Source organism: Diorhabda carinulata, chromosome X (assembly GCF_026250575.1).
Source record: "Diorhabda carinulata isolate Delta chromosome X, icDioCari1.1, whole genome shotgun sequence".
Lineage (NCBI taxonomy): Eukaryota > Metazoa > Arthropoda > Insecta > Coleoptera > Chrysomelidae > Diorhabda > Diorhabda carinulata.
The window spans coordinates 56,343,162-56,370,546 of record NC_079472.1 but is presented as its reverse complement, the minus strand read 5'-3'; the positions used below and the strand labels follow the sequence as shown (position 1 = coordinate 56,370,546).

The window sequence follows — 27,385 nt, the reverse complement described above, 5'->3', positions numbered from 1 at the left end:
TTTCTTCAATTTTTTCTCGTAGAGGGGTCAGTTATGTCGAATAGTAATTTCCAGTTATTGTTCTACCCTTATTCAAAAAATCAATCATGATTACTCCATGGCAATCCCAAAAAACTGAAGCAATAACGGTTCCAGCAGATTTTGGACCCGAAACTTCTTAGGTCTTGGAGAATCAGTGTTGCCATTCCATCGATTGTTGCATTGTTTCTGGATCGTAGAAATGTACCCAAGTCTCATCCAGAATTCGATTTAAGAAGTCTACATCGTTTTCGAATCGAGCAAAAATCGAACGTGATGCTTCTACCCTTGCACGCTTTTGGGGATCTATTTTGCAAGAATTTTTCTTATATCCAAATTGACGTGAACTATATGATGAACGCGTTCGTATAAAATATTAAGTGCTTCAGATATCCATTTTAGCCCAATTCGACTGTCTGATAAAATCATGTCATGAACTGCATCGATATTTTCGGGGAATGACCCAGAAACTGGCCTTCCCGATCGGTCATCATCTTCAATGGAAAATTTACCTCTTTTGAAGCTTGCAGTCTAATTTGATGGCTCGATACTCCAATTTCTCGATTTTAAAAATTTCGGTGGACATCTTTTTTCTTTTAATTTATTGCGTAACTCCGGTTCACTTTTTTGACGTCAAACTTTACACTGACACTTCTAATAATTATTTTGTTTATGCATGGAACTGGTCTAGGCTAACCAGATATCAATATCTCCTCATATTGTATAAAAAATACTGAATTTTTCTATTTCGTCCGAAGTAAGGTAATTTGGAATTTAGCATGCAGTCTTTTGGCGCAACCACTAGAAAAATGGTTATTTATGCAACAAGTGAGTAAAGTAATACTTTTTTTCACAAGTAGGAGTAGGTGGCAATTCCTACGAGTGAAAAAAAAGTTACTTCACTTACGAGTTTCATAAAAAAATTTTTCTGCATCCGTAGACTTAAAAACATTCGACAAAACTTTCATCAATTTTAATTTTGTAATAGTAATATTGAAAGTACAACTGTGAGCCTTATTAAGTTGAAGTGAAAAAGAAGTTACAATACTATTGGTACTTAAATTGGCAACATTTAACGAGTTCAAAGAAATATCATCGTCTATAGTTGTATTAGTACTTATTGCATTGTTGGTATGATCGTCAACATTTACAATGTTGCTTGAAGTCGAACAAGTTTTCCCGTTAAAATTTTCACTGCGGAATCCATTTTGTGTTTTATTGAGTCGTCTACGTAACCCACAGCAACTGTGCTGGATTTCCACCCACCGACCTTCTTTAGTTGAATTATATCACCACCGGAATCCACTAGTAGAGACGCCGAAGAGCATCGAGTGTAGTTTTTTGGATTAGGTAAATTCGATGTTTCGATAAGCGAGAGAATTTTTGAAAAGTTATCGAGACCTACAACTTGGGTTTTGCATTTTCCATTTCTATACTGGAAAAAGAAATAATCTGTTTTGACATTTGTGGGTCGTTAGGTTTTATATTTTTTATAAATGTTTACCAAGTTCATTTAATTGTCAGATATTTCACCAGTACGTTGAACATAACTTTTTGTATGAGGTACTGTGATAATTGAAACATTTCCGGAATTATTAATATCGTTACATTTCATTTTATATAATTCCTCCCTCCACAGGGCCCCTACGATTCCGGATATTAGAGAAACTTGAAAGATGTTACAAATAATATCTAAGCTGACATTAGAATTTTTTGCTGTCATACCTGCTGCATGAGATAATGATCATCTGGAGTTTACAACATTTTTTGGGTCTATAGGCAACTGATTTATTTTTCAAATATGCAATGAATTTCGAGTATTCACTGATGTCTACGTCGTTTTTACCATTTCAGCTTTGAAAAAAGTTGACCAAAGAGTTCCACATTTTGGATTTGGTTTCATTCAAAGTAAGTTAATAACACTCTTTCTGTGAAGCTTTTTATGCCTTTTTCACTACGCCACTCCATAAAAGAATTGTATTCCCTTAAATACTGTTCCCTGGATTTCTCAGGGAGAATCAAGAATTAAAAGTTTATCGAAGAAACGAATTAACATGAAAAGTGTTCACATCCCACTATTGTGATCAAACAATTTTATAATTGCATCAAAAAATGCGTTACGACACTTTTTTTAACGCTAATTTGTGAAAAAATGAACCGTACTTTTTTTCATGCTTTTTGTCCGATTTAGAAATTACATTCTCTGTAAATGCAAATGAATGAAGGAAAAACGTGAATATTATAACGGACGTAGAAAAATAATTTTTCTTACTAAAACATTGATCATTTTGGTTAATATATGTCTAATTTTAGACACAACATAATATTGCATGTCATTTATTGTAGCAATAAATTCCAATTACCACTACAGCTTGTTCATAGTTTCTTTCCTATTGCATAGGATTATTTATGGTGTGTTTGAACAGAAAATCTTAATCATACACACAAGTAGTTTACGGCAGTTTTTTAAAGCAGAAGCGTGGAAAAATGAACCACTACGGTACTTCTTTTTCGCGCTTTTTGACCGATTCAGAAATTACATTCTTTATAAATGCAAATAAATGAAAAAAAGTGGATATTATAACGGACGTAGAAAAAAAAATTTTGTAGGTAGTTGGTGTGAAACTACGGTTAGGTGATAAATAATACACAGAAAGATAATCCAGTAATTTGTTCGCTCTGATGTTTCTGCATTCCTTTTCTTAATAATATTTCTTTAAAAACCTTTTTTCGGATATAAATTTTCATTTTAACCACCCCATTTGCTTGAAAAATTACCAAAAATTAGAGGCACGTTATTGGATTTAATGCGGTCGTAAAAAAACGCTTCATAAGAATTTTCTTGACAGCTTATTTTATTATACAAGAACCAGCATTCCTCATTTTAATGGAAAAACAAGGTAGGGTAATTTAAATTATATTTTTCCTAATGTTGATTAATTTACACATATTTATAGGTATAAAAGTGTTTTTTGTCATCCATGGAATGTAATAAAAGATGACTGTGCTTATTTGATCTTCCTCTACATGATCTGGTGTATTGTTGATTAATTAACTTTCTTATTCCAACTGTTCAAGGCTCAACTAGGCCGGGCACCTAATGAGAAGAAAACCAAATGAAATGATCTAATGAATAACGCAATGGATCCCATTGTGGCCAAGAAGAGGTGGGCCGAGAAAAACTTGGAGAAACGAAATAGAGGAGGACATAAGAGCACCACTTAATATAGAAAACTGGAGAGCAAAATTTCGGGACCGAAAAGAATGGAAAATAATAATAAAAGCAGCCAAAACAAATGGAAAACTATAAAGAAAATAAAAATTAGAAAACCTAAAAAAAAGGTTTTAAAGCACCAAAAGCGATAGCCATAATCCACATGTGATTGAAAGGCTCCATTGTACGTTTCTATTTCTGCAGTTGGTTTTTCGACAATAACTCACTACATTTTCGAGCTAAAAACTTTTTTGAAAAAGCATTTTGTAGACTATTTCAAGTACTTCAACGCCATATCAATTAAAGCCGCTCAAAGGGCTTGCATAACCCACATTTTGTTCCAATTGCAACCTTTGAACTAATGTATCACTTTCAAGTTTTAGGATACATTGATTTAGAAAAGCTCAAAATTTTAGACATGAAAAACCCTACAATTAGTATTCGAAACATTTTCTGATAACATGGAAAGTTTACTCAAGAAAAATTCATTTTTTTCAAGATTACGGAAATGAAATGTTCAATTTAATCAATTATTTTTTTAAACACCGGTGAAATCACATGGATCTTAACAATAATACATAAATAAAGTTAATTGCGAGTGGACTACGATTACTTTCAATTAGAGTGGAAATGGCGAGGGTATAATTATTACATGTATTCAAAAAAGAAAAAAGAAGAAAACTTATTTTGTTATAAATCAGTCAACTTTCATGCAAAAGACTTTTGATAGTGGTCAGGTCAAGATTTTTCTACGTGGTTTATATGTTTATAGTATGGATTTCTTCTTCTTCTTGTAACAGATCAGCTGTTTATACTTGATAGATTCTTTATGGTTATGTTCCTATACGAGATCATTTAGCATATGTGAAGGTGAAGATTCCATACTCATTATGCTTTGCTTGAATATAATGATGAAAACTGCACTTCTCTCCAAGATCCTCTTGATTTATATTAATAGTTATATAATTATAACGATAGAGTATAAATGTTTGTATATTTTTTGAAAAGAAAAAGATTTGATTCGACTTTTTCGGATAAACCTCAACAAAAAGTATAAAAACTTCAACACCGACGCCAAAGTTTGGTGCTTTGCTTTAAGAATAATAGTCGATTAAAGAATAATAATTCTAATATCACTAAGTATACTTACGGTACGCAAAATATTCTCACGTGAAATTCACGTTGTTGATTCACAATTATAACAGATATTATTTTATATACTAAAAAATACGCACCCCAAAGAAGTTTCTGTATATAAATCCCTTACGATAAATCCATATTACACTTTTCACGTCATTAAATTTCCATACAGTATCATAACACAATATGCTTTCAAGGATTTCTCAAACTCTTATCCTTTTAGCTTAAGGTATCTCCATGTATGTAGACAAATCTAAGAAGATTCTGTCGTTTCAAATTATGTTCCCTACGCCGACGTTTTTTCAAGACGTACTAGGGTGACTTAGTGACTTTCCAATAAAAAGTTATTTCTCAACATAATTTCTTTTTTTCTCAACACACTCAATCCGATGAGTTTTTCAAATTATCTAAAAAATAATATTTCGGAACATACGCTCTCGCCTTTTTTTTACCATATCTTCATATGTCTGAAATCCCTTTTCACCATAATTGTTTAAAGTTTGAGGATAGAAAGTAGTCAAATCAAGCCAGAATAAATCAATACGGTAAGGGATGAAATAAATTGTGACATATTTAGGCTGTTTCTGCAAAAATAACGAACGATGATTGCGAACGTTCGGGTTCACCGTTTTTCGTATGGCCCCTTTTAAAAGTAGAAGACCATTCCAAATCATTCCATAGGACGGGGAAAACATTTTCATTTATGAGTATAAGAATATCTCTGTTTCAGATTTATGTCATCATTATGACATCAGTAACACGATGTAGTGAGAATATTTTCAACCTCTAAAATCATACTTCATCAAAATGTCTTCTAAGTTTCCAAGAATAATGAAACAAGAAAAATATCAATTATTTCATTTATTCAATAATTTTGTCCTCATTATTTCATGACAATTTTCAGTGGTAATAACTAGTAATAACCCAAGGACATTGATAATGTTTCCAAAAAAAAAAATTATAATAGATTCCCGAAGCTTGTTGCTTAGAAATAGACCGACGCCTATAAGTAACAACTTTGGCAAGTCTTGCTGACTACAGGGTTATATTCAATTCGATTTGTTACAAAACCATCGTTGTCAAGTTGTCAAGCAAGCAGCAGCTTCCTCATTTCGCTAAGCTAATTCTACCGCGGCTAGAATTTCCGTTACAGTCCTTCAGGGGTATTTTCATTCGATAAATTTATCATTTTCGTTATTTCTAAGGAACTTTGTCGAACTTTGTTTCCTTTTACAGGGATTTGATTGCAGTTTTTCACTTCTTTATAACATTTTTCTTATAATAAATTACTTGTTAGGTTCCACGTGGTTTTGACTTTAGTTTCTTTAAACTCTGTACCATCTTTTCTTCTCAGTTTACAGATCAATTCTTTTAAATCAACGTCAATGCTTCTGCCGTCCTATTTCTATCTAATTGATACTTTCTAAAATTGCAAAAGTACATAAATGCTTTCCAAACAAATTCTATAATTTCATTCATATTTTATTCGATCCAAATTGTGACAATTCGGAATATTAAATATTTGAAACGACAAAATCTAAATAAATCAATATGTATCTATGGCAACGTGATAAAGTAAAAAGATTGGTTGTCTTCAATCAGATCAATTGATTTCATTGGATTTCTACTGGATCGAAAAATTTTCATAATAATTGATTTATGAAATGAAAAATATGGATCATAAATAGAAGTTTCAATTTTGTTAGCACTTATTTTGCAAATACTGCATCGATTGTTGTGTTTGAGTTTGTTGTAGCTTCTCTTGAAGATACTAAATCGATGTTGTACGTTGCTTTAACACATGTTGATTTATAGTAAGTTCAAGTGAAATTTTGTTTGGGAAAAATCTCATTTTTATTGGTTTAATCAATTTTTTTCTTATAATGCCCAAAATTTCTTTCGTTTCGACACATCTACAGCTATACAGGAATGAAATGCGAGAAACCCGAGCTGGCTACATGCTACCTGTGAAGAGATATCGCTGAATAGTTAAACAAGCCTTTCCAACGAATTTCTCCAAAACTTCGTTTGTAGAAATTATAAAGAGTACAAATAGGCATACATTTTTTTTTCTTGAAAATAAAGCCAATAAATTTAATAATATTTGCACTTTTATAATTTTATATTATCAGTGAATGGAATTGAAACTATCATAGGAAAAATATATCTGCTCATATCTCGATTATACACGGCGAGCTATGAATCTTTGAATTTGAGCTTATGGAACGGAATTCGACATTTCAAAGGGTACCTCCGTGGAATGAAAATGTTTCCAATTTCAACCAAATTGTGCACATGGGGGTTAAATGATATGGAGATCCGATGAAAGTTGTCAGTTTTCAGAAAAAAAAATACTGTTAGACGGACGGACATTTTCTGTACAGAATAAGATTATTTGTGATTTATTACTGAGTTTAGAAAAGTTTGTTCCACAGAAATGAAAAGCTCTTTAGGACTGTGATAAAAAATCCTTAATTGATGAAATACTTTTTTTGAGTTTCTTCCTTTGTAAACGGGAAACTCTTCAAAAGACATCTCGGCTGCTGGAATTACAATGTGGGATTTTTACCCACTAAACATCAGCCCCTGGCCACTCAACAAGGTATAATTTCATCATACTTCTCTTACTGTTTTTAATTCATTATCTTTATCACCATAGCAAATAAAGTTTTTCAGACTTCTGTGCTATCTATCATTTTATGAACCATATTTTTTGTGAACATTAATTTCTCGATTTTTATATGGTTGCTCTACGTTCCTCCTACTAAAATCCAATTTTTCGATTTTATTTTCTTTTACAATCGTGTTTATATTGGTACCGGAATGAGCATTAGAAAATTATCTGCACAAAAGGCAGAAGTACCGCTAAAGTTAATATAAGCAAACATTGAAAGTCGAGTCAACGACGTAAAGACAACTCAAAGTACATTTGGTTATAAGATAAGACGAATAATTCAGTCATGTATGCGATAAATCAGTGGTTTTCAGATCAATTTCTTTCGAGAGGCATTGATAAGAGAAACGGCAAAAGCATAGCGCTACTATAAAGCAACTCAGCTCATATTGGTATTTAGGAAATGAAATCCACATCGGAAGAGACAACCAGAGCTGAGATACAACGAAGAATTAAGTTGGCATGGGGAAACTTATACATAACTTCCTATCAAATATCCCAATATGCCTGAAAAGAAAGGTCTTACTTACGAAGCAAACCAATGTCACAAAACATTATGTGAAGAAAATACGCACGCTGTTGTTTTCTATCAGATACTGCGAGTAAAGTCAAATATTACTTATGCAATTGATCGAATTAGAAAAGATAAATTGGAACTGTGCTGGCCAATTAGCTAGGTTTGCGGATGGATGTTGGGCAAAAGATGTGGAGTGGAAACCTCGTCAAAAATCAAACCGTAGTAGTAAACATCCAACAATGTTAGAAGAATGCATTTATGTCCAGAAGTGAACTCAGATGTGTTGAATGTTGTTGATGATGATGAAAAATGTATCAAGATATACACTTAAATTGTTTATAAAAATGATAATTGGTCAATATTATGTTGATTTGTTCGAATTGTAAAAAAAAGATCACTTGCGTTCAATAAAAGAAATTTTATCTTGGCAATACGTTTTCCGAATACCTTATTTTTCCAAACTCAATAAATGACTAGATGAGAAGTGATTCCAGACAAATAAAGATGTAAGTGACATAATATGCTTATTTTGAATTAAGTATGTAGAGTTAAAAGGATATTGAATGAAATATTTTTTTAGAATAAGTTTACATTTCCTTCTAATAATATAATTTTACTATGGAGATTTCTTTTGAATACCCTGCTATTTAAATTTTGCCTTCAACAATCTACAAGTAGGATAACTTAATGCAATTTGGTTATAATTGAGTGGGAAACTGTGTAATTCGATTAACACAAAAAACATATAAAATTCTGACGTTTGCTCTTTTTTTTAGTCGACGTCGTCCTCAGAGCATCAACTCGGACGAGGGCAGCATCATCGGTGGTAGTAGCAGTCGTCCATCGTCTTACACTACCGGAAGCTTTAGATCGGCGGGAAGTGGTTGCGCTAAACTGAAGAGGCACAACGCTTGTAGACAAAAGGTCCGTGATCCACAGTTACTTGTCGAAAACAGAATTTCAGGGAGCGAAAACGAGAGAACGGTGAGTTTTATAATTTCACAACAAAAACATGATTTTTATTGGTGATTTAATAGATTCCAGTTTCGTCCTAACCTTAATATTTGGTGTGTTTTTTTTAATGAGACGTGAAATCTATAACTAAACAAATTTATTTTCTGTTTATTTCTCCCATATAATTACAATCTATTCAGTAGAATGAGTATAATATGTAATTTGAATGACTAAAAACAGACGCGTGAAGAAACTCCTTTAAGTATTTACGAGTATAACTGCTACTTTGTATCAATTTTGTTGAACCTAATCAATAGTATAAACCAGTAACAAACAAACATAAAGCTTAATATAATTAACAATTACGGTTCGAAATTATTATCACTTAAAGTGTGAATCTGTCTATCAGATCATTAGGTTTGAAGCGTTTGAAGCGTTTTTGTAGTTTTTTTTTCTATTGATGATGATGTAACGTACCAGGGGGCGTAAAACTTTGTTTTGGAAGCGTTGTATATATTGGAATTGCTCGCAGTTCCCCATAACTGTATGCCACAAGTCCACACTGGTTTGAGGATAGCCTTACATACTAGCTACTTGTTTTCAATAGTTAATTTTGAGTTCTATTAATCATCCTCCTATAGTTATGGAGAACTGTGTGCAATTCCAATATTAGTATTTCACAACGCTTCCAAAACAAAGATTTACGATCCATATCAACGCCCCTGGTACGTTACATCATTATCAATAGAAAAAGACCCACAAATGCATTCAACCAAAGAAGAAATAAACAAATTACAGTAGGGTGACGTGCTGATTATGCTAAAAAATATACTTTTCAATTATAATTATTATTATTTGGTTGAATTTCTAAAGGCACCAATACTCTCATTTCCTTAATTATGAGATAACATTTTATTAGCGCACAACAAATATTTCAATGATTACATGATTTAAAACATCTTATTTATTAGTATTTTATGATACCTAGGTAATATCTACAGTTCGCGGTAACCATCCAAAAGCTTTAAGTATATCTAATTTCTATCTATTTAATTTAAGTTTTAAATTGATTTGCAACTTAGTGAAGTCGTCCTATTTATCTCATTATTTTTTTTTATTACTCAATAATAACTTAACATCAGTTGGACTAAACACAAAGAGGAAAAAACAAAGACAGAGCACAACCGATTCAGAAAAACAAAGTCGAATCATTTCGCTATTTAGGCAGCATAATAAGTACTGAAAAAAAAACTAGAATGATATCAAAAGAAGAGTAGGTCTGACGTAAAACGCTTGCAAGTCATTGTTTAAAATATGATCTTCAATAAGTATTTCGAGAACAACAAAACTGTTTTAGACCAATATAAAATCTTTTACGGGGCCGGTACTTGGGAATATAATAGAAAGAAGAAAACTCAAACGTTCTACATCAGATGTCTATGAGTTATCTGCAAAATTTTAGGTCAGCACATATTGAAGCTTCTGTAGAAGACACTGTCTTTGATCGAAGACGCCTATAAAGTCGCTCTTATTCTAGCTCGACATTTATTTTTACTGTTTATAGCAGAATACGAGGTATTTATATATGTATAACAAGAAGGACTATTCCAAATTATTGATGAGAATAACTTAGTAATAGTTTTACAGCTTAAAAAAAGTTCAAAAATATCACAAAAAAATATGTTAATTTTTGGATAAAAGTGCCATGAAACAACGGCATTTAATGACAAGAGCAATGATAATTCTCCGTATTAAAATTATGAATATATCAAATTATGATACTTTTCATGAAACTATTGATCACTGTTTTGGTTGAAAATTTCATTTAGTTTTTATTTTTTCGACACCCCTCATAATAGTCGTAAATGTTTCTGTAGCTTCTGGATATTTTCAGAAATTCGTTTTGAGCTTACGTCACTTCCAAATCGTTAGCCTAAGAAATGGGAACATGTGTATAGTTCAGTGAACACCCCATTTGAAAATCTCGATTGAATTTGTAACATTTTTTTTTCAATTTCGCGAATCTGCAGTAGCATTTCTACCGCTGAAAGTGTATAGGATCATTCATTATTCTTCTCATTTAATCTACCAAATATCTTTAAGTTTTTGCGAAGTTCGAGTATATCCACATTTAGTAAAAATTAATTATTTTATCTATAAATATTTGTTAAATTAGGTTTATGATCGAGATCTGTTTAAGGTAATTAATATTGTATTTAGGTCCTGAAATTTCACGTATAATTTCGATTTTTGGATTTGACGATGATCTTTCTGAGTTAAAAGATGGACATTATGTGATTTATAGTCAATTTGCAATTGCAGTTGCTACATTTTGGTTCAGGTTTCGTACCAAATAAGTAGCTACGAATCAGTCTCGTATAGCTTAGATGGAGACGTGTTAGAAGAACTTCATCTCTGCAGTAGAATTGACCATGGTTTTACTGAGTCTTTCACTTCACGAAGTTTATGTGTGGATTTTGACCATTTGTTCTCACGTTCATTGAGCTATAGGATTGATTTAATAACGGCAGTAATTAAAAAGTTCACGCACTCCGCACTATCACTAGTTACAGCTTCCTTAGCGGCCAGATCTGCCTCTTCGTTTCCTTTTATTCCAGTGTATGAGAGAATCAAACAAAATGATATTTTTTATTATTGTCTTATGTATATTGAAGTTGCTGCTTAATTTTGATGGCTTAGGAATATGTGGTGTGAATTTAATGAAGAGTTTGGATTGAGCTAAGGGAATCTGTGAGTATGAGTTGATTAGGTTCGTTTGATTAAGAGACTCGATATATTACATTTAATTCAGCAGTGAAAGTGGATAGGGTTGGAGGAGCTTTTATTATATATTTGGAGGTTGTTGTAATGATTGCCATACATGTACCGTCTTGAGATTTCGATGTGTCTGTGTAAATGTGTACAAAGTTATTGTACTCATTAAGTATGTTAAAGTGTCCTTCGATTAGCGTATGGTTGGTGTGGTGTTTGTCGAAAGAGGTGAGCTGTGTAATGAATTTGGTGCTTTCTATTGTCTATGGTGGAGACTGAGAAGATTCGATAGGAAGGCATTCAGGAATAAAGAAATTTAATTCGCTTAGTTATGATCGAATTCTAGCATAGAAAGGTTTGGGAGTTCTGGGTTTATTTGAAAAAAGATTTGGGAATTTCTTGGAGAAGCAAATTTGGAGGATAAGATTGGATCTTTCTTTCCATACGTAATGCTTAAATATATTCTTTTGTCTCCTAGGGATGGCTTCCCTGATTCGCAGTACAGACTTTCCACTGGTGTTGTTGAATGCAACTGTTGTCAAACGTAAGACTGAATTGTGAAAACAGTCGAGTTTGTTCAGAAGAGATTTGTTAGCTGTTAAATATACAATTGAACCATAGTTTAGTTTTGATCGAATAAGTGGTTGGTACAATTTTAGTAATGTCTGTCGATCTGCACCCCATTCTTTATTCGTTATCGTTTTCAGTAAGTTTAATCGTTTGTTGCAAACTAGAAGATTTCTAATATGATGATACCAGCTTAGTGTATGGTCAATTCGGAATAATTGTTTCTCTATTAAAAGGGTAAAGAGTAAGAAAAACTGCACAGTAGCGTCCCTTAAACACATTATGAGTTCGATGGGTCTGAAAACGATGTCGGGTACAAATTTTTAAATTATTGGGTACGCCATAACATAAACTTTGCAATTTACTCTAGCACTTATAATAGCACTGATATATATTTTTGAAAGTTTAATATTTTTACTCCGCCCTCATTTCTTTTTGCATCGCATCAAAAGCTTACTCACGTCATAAGCGCCGATCGAGTTTCAACCGACTCTATGTGTTTAATTGTTAAAAATTCTTTAATTAAATGATTTTTCACCAACAAACTGTATTTATGCGGGTACTATTGGCAACAAAAATGTTCGAGTTTCGAAAAATCGTATAAATGTCAAAATTTATTATTCGTCGTTCATCTGTTTTTTGTGTCAAATTCTCTGTTGACTAATTTAACATCGATATTTAATGTCAAATTCACTTTTCTGCTTCATTTGACATTTGCAGTTTCAAATTTACCATTTCTCGTTTCATCCGTCATTATTGTCACATTGTTATTAATGTCAAATTTACTATTTCTCATTTGATCCTCCATTAATGTCACTTTCTATTTCCTATTTTGAAATTTGTCGAAATTTATTATTTGTCGTTTATCTGTAATTTTTATCCAATTTTCTGTTTGACTAATTTGATATAGATATTAAATGTCAAACTTATCTGTCAAATTCACTTATCTGCTTCATTCGACATTTGCAGTGTCAAATTTACCATTTCCTGTTTCTCGTTACATCCGCCATCAATGTCACTTTCTTCGTATTTTCCAATTAGACATCTGTCAAAACTATTATTTGTCGTGTAAGATTGTCTCTGTTGATTCATTGACTCTGCCATTAATGTCACGAGGGATACTTGTGATTCGATTTTTTAATTTCTTTAACATTGGCGTGGCGTCCAAACGGGATCTAACCAGAATATTGTTAAAAAAGGGACACTACCAGTTTTTTAGAACTAATAATTTTTAAAATTCACGTTTAACATGTAGCAATTTTGACACCTAGATTATTTCTTTAAGTAACAAATAAAATCAGTTTGAATCTTATGACAAAATCGTCGAAATGTGGTTCGCACATATCCTTTTTTAAGGACTTTTGTATAACTACATTTTCTATGTAAATTGGTTGAAACCTTTCAAATCAGAAATTAACCAAATCAAATTTATAAAATGTAGGAATACTATAAAATTTAGACACTTTTTTACTCGAACTCCATAAATCCAACAAAATCGAAGTCGAATTTGCTCCAAATTAAATAAAATCGTTTAAATCGTAATACTTGGTATCTTAAAATTACATGAAATCATATTTTTGCTCCTGAAAATATGTCATTTTATCGATCTCTCTGTTTATCTGGTACATCCCGCGGATTTTAACAGTAATAATCTATTTGAGGAAAGTTATGTGCAGAACAACGAAAAAACCTTTTCTCCATTTTATCAACAAATCAACGTAGTACTTATTTGAAACAGATCTCGGGAGGTATAAAATTAATCCAGACTTTGTAAGTTTGTTAATACTAGTCCTATCGACTTGCAATAAATACCATTATTCTTGTATTTATTTTCGTTAGAAAAGAATTTACTTTTTCTAAATTTTCCAAACTCATTCAACATAAACCATTTGTTTTATCTTCTAACTTTTATGTACCGGAATGGGAATATTCCTTTTTTATTGTGAAGTTGGAACAAATACTAAATTGCGGTTGACATAAATCGTATAATCAGATGATTTATAGGTGGGCCGTGCTTTAGTCATTACCAATTGAAGGCGTAGAGACAGAACTTAAAAGAACAGGAGAGATAAGTCGAAGATATATAAATGCTGAACCGAAAAGTTTTTACTTAAATAATCTTTGTTATTAACTACAATTAAAAGATGATTAAAGAAATTAAATTCAAAGGTTTATTTATTACTGAGCCATAACAAATTCTGAACGTAAAAATATTTTGAGCAAATATGAATCATGTCAGGGATTTCTGAGGGAGAAGTATGCAAATGCATTATTTTCACGAAAACTCTTCAGCGCATGCGTCAATCGTCATGACATTTCACACACAGATAGATCTTGATGAGATCTATCGAACAAAGTTATCCATAATTCGATATCTATTAGCCTTCCTGAGATAATGGCCACTTCTGGTATCTCCGCATAAACTAGATATGATAAATCGATTTCTCCTATCATCAATAGTCTATGTATAGAGTTTCTTGATGATCGTCGTGGGGTGGCTTAACATACTCTTACCAAAGAAAACTATATTTATTTCTACCAGAGTACGGTACGCATAGATTTGAAGCAAATACATATTGCGAGAATAAAATGTGGTGATTCAATGAGCAAATGTATTCAATTCTACTCTCATTTATTCATACTCACCTATACTAAAAGCGGTGCGATTTTCCGAATGATTGTAGAATGACTTTTAGCTTTCACACTCAACTTGTATTAAAAACTTTTTTGGAGGCTGCGGTCCAAATTTACCAGTTAAGTGCTGAAGTATTTGATGGAAAACGGTTCGCACAATTAGGTCAGCGGGCAATCTGTTTAATTCTCAGGGCTTTGCCAATGTTTATTCATTCTTAGGAGGAAAGGAATCGATGGCTCTTTTATTGAAATTGTTCACATACTTCGCTAAATTATCAATTTTGTATCCCACAGTGTTTCATGTTCTCTGTATTATTCCAAGATTTTTATTACTTCATGTCAACCAGCACATTATATATGTTCTTATATCTTGGATATCATCTACATAAAGAATTACTTTATATCGAATTAGGATTTAAGGGGAAATAAATATTTTCTATTAACTTATTATTTATTAGCACCTATTAATGCTTAAAACTGTTTTCCAAATTCCTATTTGCCAGTCCGCTAGTTGTTCCGGTTTTCATTTTGATATTCATAAGATGTTATAAATACTTTACAGCCTTTTCCGGCAGTGCTTTTATCATTTCATTTATCAACATGTCCTGGTGTCTTTCCGGTTTTTTAGCTTTATATATTGCAATTTAAATATTTTAAAATGTGATTGCCTATTCCAGATTTATTCTTTTTTTCATCTTCTCTTTTTCCTTATTTGTGTCTTGATCATTCAGGAGCTTTTCTAAGTTTTCTCGTCACCTTTCAATAACTTGCTCTTCTTTCGTGTCATTTGTCTTTTGTATTCTTGAGGGTGATATTTTTCTCTTTCTGTTGTTTCCTCATCATATTACATGAAAGCTTTTGATTCCCTCTATATGATGTCAGTTTTAGCCCGAAGTCTCTCCATGTGTTTTTCTTTTCTTCAATAATAATTTTCTTGACTTGGTTCTTTCTAGCTTGTATTTGTTATAACTTTCCTTGTCCTCTTATTCTTTTTTATGTTTCCCATGCTGCCTGTCTTATGTTTTCCATGCTTTCTTTTTGTCTTTGACTGTCTTTTTAATTTTTTGTCACCAGTGTTGATTTTCATAGTTTTGTTGATAGTTACAGGATTGCACTATACAACTATACAATTATACAACCAAACAAAATTTCAATGTCGAAATATTTTATTACTCAACATATTCTCCTCTTAATTGGATACATTTATTACAGCGAACCTGCAACGTCTCTAGACCTTTTAAAAAAAAATGTTTCTTCTTGCTCTGCAAACCAGACCTCCACAGCTTTTATCACCTCCTCGTTGAAAGAAAATTTATGACCTTTTTTTCAGTTGAGGAAAGAGATGATAGTCGAACGGAGCCAAATCTGGTGAATAAGGGGGACGTTCCAGTAATTCAAACCCTAAATCAAGAATTTTTTGCCTGGCAACATGAGATTTGTGTGCAGGGGCGTTGTCCTGCGAAAACAAAACAACTTTGGATAGCTTCCCGCGTCTTTTCTTTTTAATTTTTTCCCGTAGAGTGGTCAGTAATGTCGAATAGTAATCACCACTTATTGTTCTATCCTTATTCAAAAAATCAATCATGATTACTCCATGGCAATCCCAAAAAACTGAAGCAATAACGGTTCCAGCAGATTTTTAAACACGAAACTTCTTAGGTCTCGGAGAACCACAGTGTCGCCATTCCATCGATTGTTGCTTTGTTTCTGGATCGTAGAAATGTACCCAAGTCTCATCCATAGTAACAATTCGGTTTAAGAAGTCTACATTGTTTTCAAATCGAGCACAATTCGAACGCGATGCTTCTACTCTTGCACCCTTTTGGTCATCATTCAAACATTTGGAAATCCATTTTGCAGCAATTTTTCTCATGTCCAAATTTACGTGAACTATATAATGAAAGCGTTCGTTTGAAATATTCAGTGCTTCAGATATCCGTTTCAGCCCAATTCGACGGTCTGATCAAATCATGTCATTTCATGTTAAATTTACCTCTTTTGAAGCTTGCAGCTCAATTTTCCAAGGTCGAAACCGTATATTGATCACCAAGGGTATTAATCATATCTTTGTAAATCTGCTTACCTCTTAACTCTTTTAAATACAGGTACTTGATGATGGCTCGATACTCCAATTTTTCGATTTTCACAATTTCGGTGAATATCTTTATTCTTTAATTTATTGCGTTACTCTGGTTTACTTTTTTGACGTCAAACTTTACACTGACAGTGACATCTTCGTATCTGTAGAACGTGCTCCTGAGGAAACAAAAAGCTTGCAATACGTTGGGTTTTAAGTGTGTAATCTTCAGACAAATAAACAGCAAAAGCTGACGAATATTATGTTGCTGTGTTAATATATTTTGATGCCGTGTCCTCTTCATTCGTTCGCTATTCTTGTAGAAAATCAATTAGAACGTAAAAGACATGTTCACTTAACAATTTAGCTTTTTAATTGAAAATTAGTTTTAAAAATCAAATAGAACTAGTTAAATAGTATCATATAACTGCTGTTCTAATAATGAAAACAAATTTATTCACACCGACAACTTTGGAAATATTTCAATAGGACCAATAAAAAATGTTGTAACGTCAATTACAGACTTTTGAGCCATCAATTCCTGTGATTGAAATATGGTTTTGGTTGATCGTTATATTAACGTTTCAGTTAATCTCTAACTCGAATTTGCGAACAGATGCCTATTAACTTTTTGCTGCATGAACTAATTATATTGTTAACTGATATTGACCGAAATATTCATCGGTGATTTGAATCACTAAAATAGACGAGGAACAGACTATAATTAATGATATATACTAGGGATCGACAACTCACGTCCCGTGAGTCACATGTGGCTCTTTGGATGTGAAGCTGCGGCTTTTTAATTCCATACGCAAATATCTAGCAATCATTTCAAATCTATTAACAAGGATTAGGCATCGATTATATCTCTTGTAACGCTTTTCCGAGCTTTCCTCCCCGTGACATTTTATAAGCGCATCTGAAGAAACAAACCAGAAATCTTGAAAAAATCAAAGATTTTCCATTATCCTCTAAAACAGTACAAGATAGAATGTCTTCAAATTAAACATATTGGTGGCAGGTGGAAGAACTTTCTTTTGCCTTATCAATTGCTATCATGGGACAAAACAGACACGCACAAGCTGCTCTTTTTGTCAGATAGATGTCATCACCAGGTGAAAAAAAAAGAACTTACGTTACTGTCCTCGGAGCAAACTAGAAGGGAAGATTCAGCGAATGCCGTGCAAAAATGTCTTCAAGACAATGGGATCAAATTAAATAGAATCGTTTCAATAGCAACTCATGGAGTTGCTATTGCAATCTTAGCTAGGTTGCCGATTATTCCATTGCTCTTAGTCCTTTATGTTTAGAAATACAAACAGCTCATTGAGTATTATGTAATATTATATCGATTCAGTGGATATTCATTGCAGAGCCTAAATGCATCTACATTACTTGTTTAACATGTGGTTACTTGTTTATATTTCTAGATATCCTTTTTTTCGATCCACTTATGTAGTAATTGTCACCACCTGAAACAAGGTGAAACAAAGTGAAACAAGGTATACCTCTGTATTAAGAAGATTGATTTGGAGTTTCCTGTCAAGAAGGAACGTCCGTTGGATCCTGTTAGTGACAATAATCAAATATGCTATGACTTATTTTGTTAGAATTAACATCAACGCAAGTAAATGTCACTTTCCTAAGAAATAATTTTTAGATAAAAAAGTTGAGCGATTTCTAACGCCTAGTTGATTTCTCCGCCTGTAGATATAAAATGTTTCATCCTATCAGTTTAAAACAATTCAAAAATCCATTTTTATTTGAACGTATCGTCAAAATCTGGTTTGCGACGGAAAGGGATCCGCATTATTTGATGTAACACGATTACGAATAAATTTGTTGAAAATTTCCGATATATTTGGCAGATGTTCAAGGGCGAATTTTTCGCCATAAATTGTAGTGAAATGTGTGACAAGATATTCAGTAATTTTAAATATCTCATAATGTTGACGAGACTGTAGGACGTGGTTTATAAATACATCACATCGTTGATAGAAAAGTTAGTTTGACTTGGCTGTTGATAAACATAATAAATGTACTAACGGATCATATCGAAAATTAAGTTAAACTTTTTTATTATTATCAATTTGAAAGAGAAAGTATGGTATATTGGACGTCAATAGAATAATTGTTGGTACGGGTGAAATTTGCAACGAAGACTCGTTATAGTAAGAGCGTCAGTGACATTTTTGAGTGAATAAGAGGGATATAGAGAGAAATGCTTTATTGTCAAAAAATTGTTACAATTTGTAGACAAAAACTTGTAAAACTTGGAAACAAACAATAACTAAATAAAGATACAAACAAAATTTCCTTGTTCAGAAGATAATCACAATGAATAACAAAATTATATGTAATAGTAATAGATAATAATTAGTATATAAGTCCATAGCAAAATTAAAACAGTATGCAACATGCAATATGTAACTCCAATTTCAAGGAATTGTCCACAACAACCGTTAAGAATTTTACAGATTTAACCACATCAATGGTGGTGTTTGTTATTTAATAAACAATGTATGCAATGTATTTTTATATGATAAAACTTTAGTTTTAGAAACGTTGAGACAAATTAGAATGGCACTATGATTTGAGGGTGATTAGGTCCTATGAAGTGCCGTGAGATCAGGGTTGCTCCAAAAGAAACTAGTATCGTCTGTAAAAAGACAAATTTTACCACGGATGTCTTTCATAAACAAAAGAAACAAAATAGGGCCTGGTATTGAGCATTGGGGCCCTCCACATGGAGACATCGTTGTATCAACCTTTACTAGCTGACTTCTGTTGGTAAGGTATGACTTGAACCATGAGAGAGGTGTTCTTCTGAAACCGTAGTACTGCAATTTTTTAATTGGAATATTAATTAGCACAATCGGCAGTCTTAGAAAAATCACAAAAAGTTGCTGCAGCGGAGTGAAGGCTGTTTATACTGGAGTAGACATTATTTAGGAGGAAGAATTCATCATAATTTGTGCATTGTTACTTAAAAACCTAAATTGATGGGTAGTAAGTATTTTATATTTGAACAGGTATGATGAAAGCCTCTTTTTGACCTGACATCTTTGTATGATCTTAGATAACGTGGAAAGGTCTGCAAATGGGCGATAATTAGATGTACGTGTAGGTGCGTAATCTAAAATAGGACGATGATATAAAGAAGATGGCCCCAAATTACCAACGATAGACATAAATTACCTCAAACAAATGACCAATATGTAAAGGAGGCTGCTACGTGAATAATCGTAAGAATAGGCTGCATATGATGATATATTCGAATCATCACTCTAGTTTCCATGGAAGGGCTGGCGATAATGATCATCTTCAAGTCAATAATAAACAATATTTGACAAATATATGTATTGCTAGTTTCCAAGAATGAGCTCAAACGAGAAAGGGTTTGTCATCATTTGGAACTTATCTCAATTTTGGTAAAAGAAGTTTCTAATTGAGTACTCAAAAATTCATCCATTCGTTACATAATTTTATTTTGGTAATACGTTTATGTTGCAATTAGCAACATGTAGCTTCACTCTTATTTTTTGGTCTAATTTAACCGGACTATTATAGGAATTGCTAATTCATGACAGAACTTCCGAACGGATAACTTAGTGATGGAGTGAATGACCATCCTCTAAGAGGTTCAATATGATTACATCATATACGAATAATTTTCCCAGATTAAAATTCAATATGAAACAAATTGTAACTACAGATTACGTTATTCAAATTATAAACCCAAAAAACTTTCGGTACTTCAGTTGTCGTCTTTGGTACTAGCTCTTAATATGAACTATTAAAACCCCACCATCTATTTGAAACAGACGGTATACACTTTTCTATATCCATTAATAGTTTTATTTTTCTATACAAAATTCAGTCCATTGCAGATGAAGATTTGAATTTTATTAAATTATCTATGATTTTTATACAAAAAACATAAAATTATCAATAGTACCGTTGATTTTAATATTATAGGTGGCTAATATTTCTTTGAAGTTGATGCAGAAAAAAAACAAATTTTATATCTTTTGGTTTACATTATCTAATCACTTAAAAAATCTACTGGAAATTATCTATGTAACTCTAATATTCTTATTATTTTTATTGATTTTATTATTTTTATTGGTATAATCGATTCTAAGTAGACAGGACTTTGGAAATTATAAAAAATCATATTTCTATTTATTTACACAGAATGTTATTTTGATTGTGACAAATTGTTCTTTCGAATATTGTATGCGTGTTTGTATTCAGAATATTCTCGTGCTTTTTAAATAAAATGGAATATGATTACATGCAGAACCCTATCAGACGAACTTTTTTAATCAAATTTGAGGTAATTGTCTTTCTCGATTAACGTATTCGCTTTCTAATACCAACTTTGAATCAAAACAACAGATTGCCTCACAGGGTTTTGGCAATAGATATCAACGGCAGATATGAATTATATTACTACACAAATAAAAATATCCACAAATATGCTGTTTAGATTCCCTTTTTTAATAATATTGTTCATTACTTTTCCATTAAGTCTGGAAGATGTCAGAAACAATATTCGAGTCGAAAAAGAGTTGTAGAATGAAAAAATTGAAAATTAATGAAAACGTTTCTACTCTTTGAAGAGAAAGCAAAAGAATATCTACTACAAATAAATGAACAAAATACAAGATACATGGAGATGGGAAGAGATTTGAATAACTTTAATTACAAGTGACGACAGAGCAAAACAGGGAGTTTGATTTGATAAAGTCCTGGGAGTAACAGTGACAAACGAAGGATATGAAACCAGGGAAATAGACTTGCGAGAAGGAACAAAACGTTTGGAGTCCTATGAGGAATATTAAGACCAAATGATATTTCTAGAATCGCCAATATTAACCATTTACAAGACAGTTACACAACCAACGGTGTTGTGTGGCAGCGAGTGTTGGACCATGAACAAAAAAGAAGAAAACAAAATGAACATATGGGAAAGAAGAAGATTTCCGAAGGAGTCTAGGAGCAAAACGAGTGGAGGAGACGAACGAACACAAAGCACTATAATCAAGCTGAGATGGGATATGTGGTCAGAACCAAAGGACTCCGTTATGTGGGACGTATAACCAGGATGGACGATGATAGTTGGGTGAACAGATCCTTATTAAGAGAAGAAGAAGCGAAAAGAAAAAGAGGGCGTCCATGAACTGGCGTAAGGTAACCATGAATAAAAATAAATGGAGGAAAGCAGTATAGTCACTACTAGCTGGTTAAGCTGTTTTATATATATTAGATATTTTCAATGAAAATGATTGACACTATAGTAAAATCAGTTTCTCCTCAATGTTCACTCCACTATACTTTCAAAGTAGTTTTCACTGAACCTTAGAAAGAGTTTCAATTAATATAAATGAAACGAAGGACAAATCAATCAATATTATATATGTATATAAAATAAAAATGTAGTCACTTGATTTTTGAACTATTGGAATGTCCTCAAGTCTTTGATATGGTTTGTTAATCAAAGTAATGAAGAGAAAATATTAAATTCTGTGTTTTAAATTCATAATCTCCATGAAAGGAGGCTATATGGCTATTTAGCATAGAGAAATTCATTTCAATGTTGTTTAAATTGATATCGGGAGAAAATGACAACTGCCGTGCGCTTACATTTCAACCGAACAATAATATAACTCATAATCTGACAATTTCTCTCGTAAAAGATAGTTAAGGGATATAGAAAAATAAATAAAAAGCTGAGAATTTATGAAATAGGGGTTTTAGTCTTATTATACAGCAGTTTGCAATTGCCTGCGGGGTGGAGCGAGCGCGCAACGAATGCGTCGCGAACACATCGCGAGGAAGTCGCGAACGCGTGGCAGAAATGCAACGTTTTTGTCGCTTGTTTGTAGCAAATTTAGCATTAACCAAATGGATAAAAGGTGGTAAGTACCTGTTCTCGTTATAAACACTTGTTGAAGAATTAATTGGCTGCAATGAATTATTCCGGGATGGCTTTGGACTTGTAAAGTATCCTGAATAGTTTGGAGCATACCTGTTAGACATTTGCTTGTATTTTTTTCAAAATTTCCATGATTTGACATCCATGGATGAATTGATTTAGAATTTTAAACAAGAGATAACGCAGAGTTGTTTTCTGGTTTACTTTCACATCCTTTCGGCCATTTTTCGCATTAACTTTGAAATCATTTAATTCTCTTTCCATGCCTTTTTACAAATTACCATCACTAAATTCTCTGCTTTTTTGATCCCATATTACGTAACGATTTTGTATTTTACTTATAAATGACTCTGTATCAATATCCCAATCTCCCAATGATGCCATGGTGATACGATTGAGCATCTACGTCCTCTTACATTCGTGTTTCATTACGGAGTGAAGTGAAGCGGGTTGGAGTTTGTAGAGTACAAAATGGCGCCCGCTTCGCTTCGAAGACGCTCGTAATTCACTAGTATGATAAGGCCCTTAGACAGAAGAATGACTATTCAATTGAAAAATTACTGTAATTTAAATTCTCCACACTTAGTCCAGTGAGACACAAATTGTTACAATCCTTTCAATAAAGAAGGATAATTCGCATTTCTATTAATTATAATCTCTCAATGTTTCAAAAAACGAACCATTTTTTCATGCAGAAGGAAATCTGAGTGAGCGAGATCAAGTGAATATTGCAGACGCGGGAATAAATCGTTATGCATTGTTGCTAATTTTTCTGCAACAATATTGACCAGTTATTGTTTTCCCCTTCTTAAATAATGAAGAGATTTCACCTTTATAACCCCAAATTACTGTGACTATGACCATGTTTCTTGAAAAAAAAATACGACTCTTGCTTCTTTCTTTCGTCCTTTGCTCATTAAGTGAAGAAGATTCTGAACGTTTAGCATCAGCTCCAACAAAGAAATATTTACAATTCATCTCATTGTACGAAGTGTAGTTTTAGGATAATATTTACATAACTGTTTTTCGGTTTCTTTACTAGTTTTTCCAAGCTAAAATCTAATCATATGATCATTTTTGTTGACCTCTGAAAAGTCATTTAACTGTCTAGCCGTCATCGTATAGATGGAATATACGTAGAGAAGTAAAAATATCGCTTATTCCTTTGTTTTAACTAATACTTTATCATCCGTATACACAGATAATTTGCCTTTTATAGATTTTTGATTACCATACAGAAGTTTTTTCACAGAATACAATAATATAAATGACAACGAGTTTGTTGTTCTCCCGAAGTCTTTTTCATAAACAAATATATCATTATTTGATAGCCATGCCAGTTAATTCTCTCATTATTTTACTCCTCCCAATACATTTAATTTTCCAGTGAGGAATATCAGCTTTAAGAAGACAAATGTTTACTCATAATCTATATTTTGCTCTTTTCTTGATCTGTATGATATTGAACTGTATCCTCTGCTAGATCTATCTCCAATAAATCCATATTTTTGACATAAAGATAATTATAAAATTTTAAAAGTGTAGTACCAATATAAAAATTTTGTGATACCGATAATTGTGTAACGCAATTTGTTGTGGGGAACACTACGGGGGCAGTATACGCATCCCTGGAGCGCCTGATGTGAAGGGTGAACGTTCCTCGACGCCTTACGCCACGAAGCGTCCCAAAAGTTTCAGTCTCGGGACAGCCGGCAAACACGATCGTGGAAATCTGAAATTGCGCGCTATTTACGAACGTAGGGAGCTCGCGCAAATTTAAAAAAATTTAAAAATTAACACTCCTGAGTACCTGTGCAATTTTTCTATATCCTCCCATAACGTTTGAATGTAATCTTTGAGTTTTTTGTGTAAATAGAAAGTTTTTTAGTGGTTTTATGTAAGATCATTCGTCTTAATTTGAGAAAAAAATTTGATATTATTTGTAAGTCTCTGAATAATTAAACTACAATATTTTTTGGAAAGCCGGAAATATTTTCTCTATAAATTATGGAGAAAAGTTTCTGTAGACAGCTAGAAATTGTATAAATGTGTGTAATTGGAGAATTTTTTACCGAACTTTAGGAAAAAAATTACCAGTTGCAAGAATTTTTTCCACACGACTTGAAATTCAATATAAAACTCTTTCAATTCTGTGAGTTATTATGGCTCTGAAGTTGTTAAGCTATCTTGAGTAACGTTTTAATGAAATCTTCTGAATATTTATTATGACGTTATATATTTTATTTTATTAATATAGCTACTGATGTTTCATAAATTCGACATTTGGTTTCTGTAGATAAATATGATAAAACACGAAATACGTCAATCGTCAATTGACATTTTTGAACCACTTTTTAATTATCTTAATGATAATATTCTATGGAACGTCATTTTGTTTTAAATGTCGGTTGTCAGTATTATCATTTTTGTTTCATGTCATAGTTTGAATGCCCTGATATTCAATTCCAAGAAATATTTAAACTACAAGAAATGCATCAAATTGTTCAATAAAGAAGTGGTTCAGATCACAAGAGAAAATAGCTTACATTGTGTTTACATCCGATCCATTAATCACACTTCTTTTGAAAAGTGTAGAATATGGGATGGCTTTTGCCAGAGATCTCCGTCTTCTAGTACTCCCAGGTATAGTGCTCTGAAGTTTCTTAGAGTTCCACATTTTGAGAGAATGTGGATAGATGCTTCGTCCTCCGTGCAACAAAATCTGCACGCCGCAGGTCTAGCGTCTTCAGGTGTTTGATGATGCGACAGTGCCCCAATAGTATTCCTAGATTGTTCTTACTTAGATCGATTTATTCTACAGATCTATTCTGGTTGTAGTTTTCCAGGAGAATCTTTGCCTATCTTAGCCCTTGCAGGTTGTCCCAATAATTGGTTTCGCTCCCAACTACCTTCTTTTCCAGTGCTTTTTGCATTGTTATGTAGCTGATACCACAGAAGGGTTCGGGTTCCTTGAAGGGATTGCCTGCCACCGCTTTAGCGAGCTTATCAGCTATTTCATTTCTCTTCGCTTCTGTGTCCTGGAATCCATTGTAGGGTAATTTTCTAGGCAATCCCCAACGAATTTGTATTTATGATATTGGAGCTTATATCTCCTGTTTTGGATAGCTCCTCTGTAGATTGAACCGAACACATTTTTCAATTGCCTAGATTTCTGTTTGAAAAATGCTTGGTGCGCTACCCAGGCTGTCAGAGTGTTTGGTTCTGTACCCCTACACTCCTATTCCAGTTTCGTCTGCTGTTTTTGATCCGTCTGTGTATCATCTAATTGCATTTCTGTTTATTTTTTGTTTGGTGTTTTGATTCCACTTGCTTTTACAGTTTATCTCAAGCTAAACTTCTCCGATACAACATCCTAAGGCACGTTCCAGGGTTGATTATGATCGCGGGATCACGTAACTGACGATTAAAAAACTTTATAGAAAGAACTAAAAACACAGTACATAAATTTTTGAGAAAGATGACAAACATTCAATAGGGGTGACGTTTATTTTAACAAATTAAATAGAAAATTAGAAATTTAGACATTTTTTATATTCAGTTACTGACTGTGCGATTTGCCAAAGCAAACGTTGTTATCCGAGAGATGTACTTTGAGCACGATGGGGCGTCTTCCCATTTTTCAATGGCAGTGAGACAACATGGCTGTCAATTCTCTTATTCCAATCCCGTTGATCACCATTTTCAGGAACTATTGAAGTAACTGATTTACACAGAAAATACTTAAAACCGAAAACAATTGATAGAATTATATTTTCTCAGTACTTTTAGAAACAATCCTCAGAGTATGCGTTCCGTTTTATCTGATACGTCATTGTGATTGTTCTGTTTTTGGTAAGATTTGATCGTTCTCTTAAAATTCAATAAAAGTGCGACAACATTATTGCATATGTCGTATGTGGTTTGTCTACGTGGTATCATAATCACTTATAGCATTTAGAAAAAATATTAATGATACCAGTCGAATACTTGGTAGTAGTGTACTGCATCATGAACAAATTTAGAAAATCAAATGCGTTGTGTAAAAACTATAGCCAATTAAATTTCTTGGTCAATTTCACAAATCACCCTTTAAATTAATCAATAAAAGGAGCTAATACATATGGTAGAAGTATATGAATCTCCTCATGACTCACCATGTATATGAGAATTCTTTGAATGGTGTAACAATTCAAAACGTGTAAAGATTCAACTTTGCGAAGAAATGTTGGAGATGTATGTGTATACATCAAGTTTTTTTGTTCATCTATCACAAGCATCAATCTTCCAAAATACTACGGGAAAATTTTTCATTACAAACTTATTAACCATAAAGTCTCTCACATATTTCTGTAATTAAACGGTATTTTGTTCATGTTTCCATATAGAGAATACAAAGCACCCAAGTCTCATCCATTAATTAAGATATTTATAACAAAATTAACAACAATGAGTCCATGATTATTTTGTGGCGGTAATTACCGTATTTCACAGATTTAATAAAGAGTGTTGGAATACAACCATCTCAAATTCCAGTTAGTGAATTTTCCCTGTTGGGGCATAATTTGGAATGATTGATGGTTTAAAAAACAATAGCTTTCAAGAAAAGATAAATTAGTCACTGTCCCGTTTTCAATTAACGTATATTGTCGAGAATTCTATTGATTCCTATATAACTGGATAACTTTCGCTATACATTTTTCAATACGTAGAAGCCAAGCGAATAATACGCGTATGTTTATATTAGTACTGTCAAAATAGTGAATCTTGACATAGATAATCATCCCTCTCTCCGTCTATTTTGACGGTAAAAGCTTTTTGTTCATTTAGTGTATTTTCTCGTATCCATTCTCCACTATTCTACATTTCTAGAAATT

General features: G+C 32.6%; 1 protein-coding gene across 3 annotated transcripts in view; it reads left to right on the top strand.

The window, feature by feature from the left end:
- LOC130902804 (pleckstrin homology domain-containing family G member 5) overlaps nucleotides 1–27,385 on the top strand; it is a 306,366-nt gene that overhangs the window by 60,823 nt on the left and 218,158 nt on the right. For 2 of the 3 annotated variants that reach the window (XM_057815134.1, XM_057815135.1), the window contains exon 5: nucleotides 8,340–8,547. In XM_057815134.1, the coding sequence (XP_057671117.1) occupies nucleotides 8,340–8,547 (208 nt within the window). Of the gene's footprint in view, nucleotides 1–8,339; nucleotides 8,548–24,207; nucleotides 24,454–27,385 lie in introns of those variants that run through there. The other variant, XM_057815136.1, reaches the window with a different exon arrangement.